Below are 10,000 nucleotides of genomic sequence, written 5' to 3' on the forward strand. Positions count from 1 at the left end.
GGCTCAAGGCTTAATACAACCGCGACGATACAACTTAAACGCTCACCTCACTCAACCACATTCACATCCAAGCATTCATAAAAAACATACATGCCTAAGCGCACAAACCACACCCTCAACCCCTAGGTGGCCAAGCCGCAAGGAGGTGTGTCGTCGGCTGAACGAGCCTCCGAGGACCTCACTATGCCGCGCGCCGTGTAGGCGGGTTTGTAAGCAAGAACACCCTCCCCGTGCTATAGTGGGACAGGGTACAAACCTCCTCGAAGCTAGTCCGAGCTATCCACCGAGGCTGGAAAACCAGAAACTAAGCCTCGGTACTCAGCAAATGCCTCCTCGCCCAAGCTGGACAGCAAGCTCCACGACCCCAACTCACCGGTCGCTTGATGGCTCACGGTTCACCTCAGCAACAAGGGAAGCACGGATTACTGTTACAGCAAAACAGTAATCGAACAACAGAGCCAAAGTATGAAATGCCTCACAAGATGCGATCTAAACCCCTCTTTGTATTCTGTTAAGGGGGAAGCAGGCGTCGAACTGGTGTCGACGAGCACCCTTCAACTCCAAGGTTGCGGCTCACGGACTGTTGCAGTCTATGCTAACAGGTTGCAGCCCATCCTCGTTGCAGCAGGGGTATGCTCCGCCAAAACAAGTGCAAGCACGATCAAATCCAGGATATAATCAAAGGAAAACAAGGGATTCAAGGAGCTGAAATCACCAGAGATACTCGTTTCCCCAATATCGAAGAAAACGAGATCGGGGTAGCGTCGAGGCTTGGCCTCTGTTCTGGAAAACGAAGAAGACAGGTTCAGGCGCTGGCAGAGAGTGGCCTCCAGTTTAAAATTCGTATAAAATCACAGGAGTCTCCAAAAATCCCCAAACTTGGTCAGCAACAAGTAGACATCCTCAGGAGTGGACGCTCCAAGTTTGAGCCAAATCCGACGAGTTTAAGGCCAGGTCGTTGAGCTCTGAAAATCGCGCACGTTCTGTCCTTCGTTCAGAAATGTATCAGGCGCAGAACAGCTTCAGGACTGCTGGAGAGGTCTTCGATGGAAAAATCATAACAATTCATAGACACCTCCAAAAATCCTGAAATTTGGATTGTAGCAAGACCACTAGCCAAGGAGTAGACGCTCCAAATTTGAGCTGAATCTGAGCTGTCTAGACCCCAGTCGTTGATCCCTCAAAGTCGCTGTAGTTCTGTCGCCTGTTTCAGGAAGAGCCGTCGTGCAGAAGAACAGCCACAGGTCTTCATATCGCCACTCCGCCTCAATGCGATCAAATCAAGAGATGAAACCACTTGCAATCGACAGATAATTAAATTTGGAACAAGCTAAAGTCAATAGATCACCCGGTGATGCTGCATTCCCAATGTTCTAAGCGAATATTGGGTTACAGCCGCCTGTGGCGGAGAAACAGGGATGCTCGCCGCCGATTCCCGCCAGATTCAGACCGTCGCCTCCAGAAACGCCATCTACAGTCCGATCGACGTCAAATTTGGTGGAGATGATCTCAGGTATGTTGGGAATCTAATGGCACCGGAATCGTGAAGATCCAACGGTTGGATCGCCGGAAATGTCGCCGGAAACAGGAACTGGTCGGCGGAATTGCGTGACAGAACCTACTCCGACTTCTCAAGCTCGTAACTCACTCAATACTGAACGGATTGACGCGATTCCACTTCCTATAGAAAGCTTGGTTCGGTGGGAAGCGAACAGTATCAAAATCCCCAAAAGTTATGGCCGATTGACCCTTCGATTTAAGCTCGGATTGAGACTGGCTGTGGTAGGCCTGTTTCAACCGAATGCTCAAAAAGAGGCTCGATCATCCTCCAAACGACCCCCAAACCCATCCTCCTTCGCTTCGATCCTTCTTCAGATCATCCTCACGGATTCCAGAAGGATCCCACGGCATACAAACGAATTGGGGAGGCGATTTACAGTCACTACAAGAGGAAATGACGCTGGAAAAACACACTTAGCTGTATTTCTGCTGAACGGACGATCAAATGCATCTCAGATCTTCACACCGCCGTGTAGGCATTGCGCGAAGGCTGGAGAATGCCTTCCGGATGGTGGATGACGCCTCTCGACACCCCTGTGGCTGAGGAGTCCGCACGGCATTCACCTTTGCTTCTGCTCGGGTAGACGATGAAGAAGACAACCCGCCGGCTGCTTGCTTCGTTTCACCTCCTAGTAGAGAAAACCAGCGGAGGGTGTGGGATAATGTCGGGTTGCCAATCCGCCATTGATGAATCTGAGGAGGCTGGAGAAGAACCTCAGATGTTTCACACAGAAATGGGGAGGAAGAAGAAGATGGAGGCGCAAGAAACGCGCGGGTGAAGAGAAACCTGTTTCTATTAGAAACTTTGTCCAAAAATCATTAACAACTTAGGGTTAACTTCACAAAGACACTATTTAAAGTGTAGCATGACTCGGTTCGGTCTATGTCTCGAACCGGGTCGGTACAAAACTGAAACATAACTAAAAATGAAACCGGTTCCTACTAAAAACGCTGGACTTGGATCGGGTCCTAAGACGGGATCCTGTCAAAACCGCTCCGACTGACCCGTAATGCTGTAATCACTCCGTCTCGGCCTGAAATGGTCGGCTCGGGGCTGAAAACTCCTCCAACTCAGTCTCGGTCCACTGGGCATGTGTGGCTAGGTCGGTCAGCTGGGCCCGGACAACTCCAGCTCACTGCATCGGCTAGCCTCCCTAAGAAAAATGCTGTCCTCGCTGGAATGACCTCCGTGCGTGATACCCTCGGAACAAGGATCGGCCACCCGCCCGAGTGCTGCTGCTGCTAGTGGTGATGGTGGTGCCCGCTCGTTAGCCTCTCTAAGGTTTCCGCTGTGCACTCTGATAGCGTCCTCGCTCGCTACAACCTCACAATGCTCCAGGTGACCTCCAGCGTCGACGCTCTCCTGCGCGCGGCACCCGTCTGCGTCCTCGATGCCCGGTAGTCGGCGATGTCCCTCGGCTGTGCGCTCGGCCGTGCCCCGGAGTTGTGCTGCGCCTGTGGCCGGCAGTGGCATGCCTCCGACGATTACTTGGTGTGACGTTAGGCCTTGTGTGGCGTTATTAGCGCTACAAGCTGCACCATTCACAGTTAGTAAAGCCTCTCTGCCCCTTACACTCAGTGGCCAAGTCTCACCCTTACCAAGTCTCTCATGCCCATCTGGCGACAAAGGGTTCGCGCAGACAAGCTTAGCGCTATCGGCCTGTGGTAGTTGATGGGATTCGGCAGCAATCAAGGCTAGTCCCGGCCTAGTCCTAGGGAGTTCCGTATCAGATCCACCACGCTGAGACTGAGCTTGTCCCCAAGCTCTAGTAGTTGGGAAATCCTGGACAATCCTGTCATATAGCTCCCATGATGTACCTGAATCTGGGCCGTCCCACTCAACTAAAACCTCATGTCTCTGACGCCCCTCTCTCTGCAGGTGCCGGTGACGAAGTATCCTATACGGTCTAGGCCGAAAATCTGGCAAAGGTTCAATAAGTTCTGGCAACTGACCAAAATGCGGCTTGAGTCTAGTTACATGGAAGACCGGATGGACTAATGCGGTGGGTGGTAGTGCTAACCTGTAGGCTCCTTTGCCAACTCTTTGCAAGACCCGGAATGGCCCATAATAACGGGGTAAAAGTTTGGAATAAGGCTGTCCAAGCAACGATTTTTGTCGCATAGGTAGCCTCTTCAACCATGCCATGTCCCCAACCTTGAACTCTCGATCTTTGCGGCCTTTATCATATGTTTGTTTCATTCGATTCTGGGCTCTTACGATATGCTGCCTCAAAACTGTCAAGATCTCATCCCGATTACGGAGTGTGCAGTCCACCTCATCATCTTGAGCTGTCCCTACTTCATAGTTTGGAATGAGTGGAGGAGGACACCCATACAGTGCCTCGTAGGGAGTGATACTAGTCCCGGAATGGAGACTAGTGTTGTAGGACCATTCTGCCCAAGCAAGATACCGAACCCAAGTGTTCGGTCGTTCCCCCGCGAAACAACGCAGATAGGTCTCTAGTGTCCTGTTCACCACCTCGCTTTGCCCATCGGTTTGCGGGTGGTGGGCTGTACTGAAATGCAATGAAGTCCCAGCCATGCGCATATACTCGCGCCAAAACGCACTAAGGAATATCGAATCCCTATCACAAACGATAGTGCTCGGCATTCCATGAAGTTTGCCGACATAGTCTTGGTATATCCCGGCAACCAACGGCCCATTGTAGTGTCTTGGAAGAGGGGCAAAATGCCCATATTTTGTCAATCTGTCCACCACTACAAACACCGCTTCCTTTCCTTCCGAACGTGGCATTGCATCAATAAAATCCATTGATACATCAGCCCAAGGTTTTGTAGGTATTGGCAATGGGTGCATCAGCCCGGGTGGCTTGGTTGCTTCATACTTTTCCCTTTGGCAAATCTGACAACTCCTCACAAACTCTTTGACTTCTCCTTTTAGACCTTCCCACCAAAATTGGGTTTTGATCCTTGCAAGCGTTTTGGCCACGCCTTCGTGACCTGCGGTGGTTGAACAATGAAAGTGTGATAGGAGCTCCTTTTTGAGGGAGGAACCGCGTGGTACCACAGCTTTGCCCTTTCGGTAAAGCACGTTCCCCTTCATGCCATGGTTTGGGATTGATCCCGGATTCTGCTGAACCGATGCTCTAAGTAGTCTCAAACCTTCATCAGCCTCTTGTTCAATGACCAATCGCTGCCACAAATCGGTTTCCAGAACGGACAAGGTTAGAAATTGCTCTCCAAGTCTCGATAACGAATCAGCCGCCGAGTTTTCGGTTCCTTTCTTGTATTCGATTGTAAAATCGTAACCCAATAGCTTGGCGAGCCATCTTTGTTGAGTAGGCGTTGAGACCCTTTGTTTGAGCATATACCTTAAACTACTATGATCCGTTCTCACAATGAATTTGCGCCCGATGAGGTAGGGCCTCCATTTCTCCACGGCCAACACGATGGCAAATAACTCCTTTTCATATGTGGATAATGGCTTTGCCCTATGGGTGAGAGCCTTGGACATGTAGGCTATTGGGTGGCCCTTTTGGCTGAGGACAGCCCCAACACCAACGTCGCTTGCGTCCGTCTCCACCACGAAATCAAGTGAAAAATCTGGCAAGGTTAGCACGGGCGCGGCTAACATTGCTGCCTTAAGCTTTACGAATGCTTCCCTTGAGTGATCCGTCCAGGTGAACTCCCCTTTCTTCAACATTTTCGTCAAAGGGGAGGCTATAGATCCATAGCCTTGAATAAACCTTCGATAGTAACCAGTAAGACCTAGAAATCCTCTCATTCCTCTCGGGTCTTTTGGCAAAGGCCATTGCTCCATGGCATGGAGCTTTTCTGGATCAGCTCTAACACCTTCCTTGGACACTATGTGTCCCAAATAGCCGATTGATTCTTGACCGAAACTGCACTTAGAAGCTTTTGCAAAGAGTTCATTCTGCCTCAAAATTTGTAGTGTCTTCCTTAAGTGGACAATGTGGTGCTCTAATGATCGACTGTAAACCAGAATGTCATCGAAGAAAACTAGAATGAAATCCCTCAGATGTGGTCTGAAAATATCATTCATACATCGTTGGAATGTAGCCGGGGCGTTGGTTAATCCGAAGGGCATGACCAAGAACTCATAATGCCCATCGTGAGTTCTAAATGCAGTCTTGGGTACGTCATGCTTATCCATGCGTATCTGATGGTAACCAGCCCTTAAGTCAAGCTTGGAGAAAATGGAAGCGCCCGCCAATTCATCAAGGAGTTCGTCAATGACGGGTATAGGGTGGCGGTCCTTAATCGTGACTTCGTTAAGTGCCCGATAATCAACACAAAATCTCCAAGTTTCATCCTTCTTTTTGACTAACAAAACAGGAGAGGAGAAGGGACTGCTACTCGGGCGAATGATTCCCCCTTCAATCATTTCTTTTACCAATCTCTCTATCTCCGTTTTCTGTGTAAACCCATAACGATAAGGCCTAACATTTACCGGTTCTGCCCCGTTTGATAGGACGATCCTGTGATCGTATGATCTTGGAGGAGGTAACCCTTTAGGTTCAGAAAAGACATCTTCAAAACCATCCAATACTTGCTGAACTTCCTTGGGAATGACTTCGGTCTCTGTCCCTTTTGGAGGTACATCAGTGGCTAACGATATCAGCCAGAGGGCTGGCTGTTGAGCTACGAGAGCCTTGATGGCTGCCTTCGGTTCCAAGTTGGGCTGGATTCCTTCGAGTGTCACTTGATCTCCTCCTTCCCTCTCAAATCTCATCTTCATTTTGGAGAAATCCCAGTAGATTCCCCCAAGTGTCTCTAACCAATCAACACCAAGAACAAGGTCCATCCCTTTTATCGGAAGAACTAAGACATCTATCTTGTATGGGATCCCTTGCACGGTTATATCCATGTTTCGGCAAATGTGGACGCAAGGTAGCCTTGTTCCATCTCCTACCAAGACCGTGAGTGGTGCTTGATCTTCCAATGTGCATCCGCTATCCTTGGCCGTTTCTAAACTCATAAAATTATGAGTTGCTCCCGAATCTAGCAAGATTGTGACTCTGTGCCCTTGAATGGTTCCAAGAACACGCATTGCTTTAGGACGGTTTGGGTCCCTCATGGAGTGAAGAACCCCATCCACCTTCTCAATTTCCGTTGGGCACTCTTGTTCTACTGGTTGCTCTTCCTCAACTGGGATTGAAACCTCAACTTCGTCCTCATCCTCTACAACCACCATTAGCTGAAACCTCTTACATTTGTGTCCCTTGAACCACTTTTCCTCACATGACACACATAGCCCGGCTTTGAACCTTTCATCCCTCTCCTTAGCGGTGATGTAACGAACCGGAACATTGTCCCTAACGGCTGGACGTGTATCCCTCTTTGGAAACCCTTGTGGCTGTGGTTTAGGAGTAGGCCTGTTGAAATTCCCTTTGTTTTGGTTGAATCCTCCGGTCTTAGAGAATTTCTCATACGCTGCCCGTTTGAGGAGCTTTTCCTCCATAACTCGTGCCCTTGCAAAGCAACTGTCTAAGTCTACATGTTCCTCGGATAGCATCTCAATTCTAATATCCTCTCTCAATCCCGACATGAATGCACCTATGAGTGCGGGTTCGGGCCAATCTCCAACCATACATGACATGTCCTCAAATCGACCTTGAAACTCCTCCACGGTAGTGATTTGTTTCATGTTGATGAGCTCCACATGATAGTTAGTATATGACGAGACTCCAAAGCGAGCGAGTAATGCATTTGAAAATGTTTCCCATACCATGACCGGGTTTTTCCTCTTGTACGACCGATACCACCTCATAGCTGCCCCTTCAAAGTAGATCATGGCCGTTGTAATTTTTTTGTCTTCCCTAACTTCTTGGCACTCAAAGTATTGCTCCGCTTTAATCACCCAATCTTGGGCGTTTTTGCCATCAAACTTAGGAAAGTCAACCCGAATGTTGGATCTGGGTTCTATGTTCCTTTGGCCCCTCTTTTTCTCACTTCTTTGTCCGATTCTCTCACTATCTTCATCTGAAATTTCTTCAAAATCATTGTCTACCAGTGGTTTGGAACAAGTTGCCATGTTAACTCCCATGGTCTTTTTATTTCCCATGTGAGCTTCATTGGTTTTGGGTGGAACTTGATTATCTTTTCCAATTTTAATCCCTCCAAAACTCGCTGCGGCATGCTCTTTGGGAGCTTGATATGATGTGTGAGGCTCTTCATAAGGTCCTTTTCCCTTATCTTCTCGGTTGTGCCCATGATTAACGGATCTTTCCATACGGTCCATTCTTTGATTTAGCCCTTCTATACTTTCTGACAATTGGTCCATTTTATTCATTCGGCCGGTTAAGAAACCCAATTGGTGACTTATTTGCGTGAAGTTATCAGTCATACGAATCATAGCTTCCTCAAAGCGAGACAACCTCTCTTCCACACGTGATGGCTGGTCTTGCCGACTCATTCTTACTCTCATTTCCTCAAGTTCGGTTTCTATCCGTGAGAACTTTTCTCGGTTTGATTCATTCCTTCCGCTGCCCTCATGAACTGATTCGGTGGCTGCATCTTCGACGCCCAATTCCATTTCCTGTTGCTCAACTCTTGAGTTCTTCTTCTTTGCCATAGCTGCTCAATCAGCCCCAAGGTGCTCTGATACCAAACTGGTGGGAACCCGGCTAGGACTGCCTAAGCTCGCTGCCGAATGCCGAACTCCCTTCCCAAGATCTCTTGGGGCAGGCTCCGAATAGGCTAAGTATTAAGAAGACTTTACACTCTTTCCCTGCCGGACAGCAACCCCGGCTTAATTTCCCAAGTTAGGACAGAATTACAAGAGTGTTTCCCGAACCCAAATAGCCAATCCTACTACAAGAATGCTAAGGGGCTCAAGGCTTAATACAACCGCGACGATACAACTTAAACGCTCACCTCACTCAACCACATTCACATCCAAGCATTCATAAAAAACATACATGCCTAAGCGCACAAACCACACCCTCAACCCCTAGGTGGCCAAGCCGCAAGGAGGTGTGTCGTCGGCTGAACGAGCCTCCGAGGACCTCACTATGCCGCGCGCCGTGTAGGCGGGTTTGTAAGCAAGAACACCCTCCCCGTGCTATAGTGGGACAGGGTACAAACCTCCTCGAAGCTAGTCCGAGCTATCCACCGAGGCTGGAAAACCAGAAACTAAGCCTCGGTACTCAGCAAATGCCTCCTCGCCCAAGCTGGACAGCAAGCTCCACGACCCCAACTCACCGGTCGCTTGATGGCTCACGGTTCACCTCAGCAACAAGGGAAGCACGGATTACTGTTACAGCAAAACAGTAATCGAACAACAGAGCCAAAGTATGAAATGCCTCACAAGATGCGATCTAAACCCCTCTTTGTATTCTGTTAAGGGGGAAGCAGGCGTCGAACTGGTGTCGACGAGCACCCTTCAACTCCAAGGTTGCGGCTCACGGACTGTTGCAGTCTATGCTAACAGGTTGCAGCCCATCCTCGTTGCAGCAGGGGTATGCTCCGCCAAAACAAGTGCAAGCACGATCAAATCCAGGATATAATCAAAGGAAAACAAGGGATTCAAGGAGCTGAAATCACCAGAGATACTCGTTTCCCCAATATCGAAGAAAACGAGATCGGGGTAGCGTCGAGGCTTGGCCTCTGTTCTGGAAAACGAAGAAGACAGGTTCAGGCGCTGGCAGAGAGTGGCCTCCAGTTTAAAATTCGTATAAAATCACAGGAGTCTCCAAAAATCCCCAAACTTGGTCAGCAACAAGTAGACATCCTCAGGAGTGGACGCTCCAAGTTTGAGCCAAATCCGACGAGTTTAAGGCCAGGTCGTTGAGCTCTGAAAATCGCGCACGTTCTGTCCTTCGTTCAGAAATGTATCAGGCGCAGAACAGCTTCAGGACTGCTGGAGAGGTCTTCGATGGAAAAATCATAACAATTCATAGACACCTCCAAAAATCCTGAAATTTGGATTGTAGCAAGACCACTAGCCAAGGAGTAGACGCTCCAAATTTGAGCTGAATCTGAGCTGTCTAGACCCCAGTCGTTGATCCCTCAAAGTCGCTGTAGTTCTGTCGCCTGTTTCAGGAAGAGCCGTCGTGCAGAAGAACAGCCACAGGTCTTCATATCGCCACTCCGCCTCAATGCGATCAAATCAAGAGATGAAACCACTTGCAATCGACAGATAATTAAATTTGGAACAAGCTAAAGTCAATAGATCACCCGGTGATGCTGCATTCCCAATGTTCTAAGCGAATATTGGGTTACAGCCGCCTGTGGCGGAGAAACAGGGATGCTCGCCGCCGATTCCCGCCAGATTCAGACCGTCGCCTCCAGAAACGCCATCTACAGTCCGATCGACGTCAAATTTGGTGGAGATGATCTCAGGTATGTTGGGAATCTAATGGCACCGGAATCGTGAAGATCCAACGGTTGGATCGCCGGAAATGTCGCCGGAAACAGGAACTGGTCGGCGGAATTGCGTGACAGAACCTACTCCGAC

The 10,000-nt window shown here is 49.1% G+C and overlaps 1 protein-coding gene across 1 annotated transcript; it reads right to left on the reverse strand.

The window, feature by feature from the left end:
• Positions 1-2,377: 2,377 nt before the first annotated feature.
• Positions 2,378-8,841, reverse strand: LOC116249768 (uncharacterized). The gene has a single exon (XM_031623023.2). The coding sequence runs from the start codon at positions 8,114-8,116 to the stop codon at positions 2,669-2,671; it is 5,448 nt and encodes a 1,815-aa protein (XP_031478883.2). The 5' UTR covers positions 8,117-8,841; the 3' UTR covers positions 2,378-2,668.
• Positions 8,842-10,000: the final 1,159 nt, after the last annotated feature.

This window comes from Nymphaea colorata, chromosome 3 (assembly GCF_008831285.2).
Source record: "Nymphaea colorata isolate Beijing-Zhang1983 chromosome 3, ASM883128v2, whole genome shotgun sequence".
Taxonomy (NCBI): domain Eukaryota; kingdom Viridiplantae; phylum Streptophyta; class Magnoliopsida; order Nymphaeales; family Nymphaeaceae; genus Nymphaea; species Nymphaea colorata.

Coding starts and splice junctions, on each gene's coding strand:
- LOC116249768 (XM_031623023.2), bottom strand. CDS start 8,116: ATGGCAAAGAAGAAGAACTCAAGAGTTGAGCAACAGGAAATGGAATTG.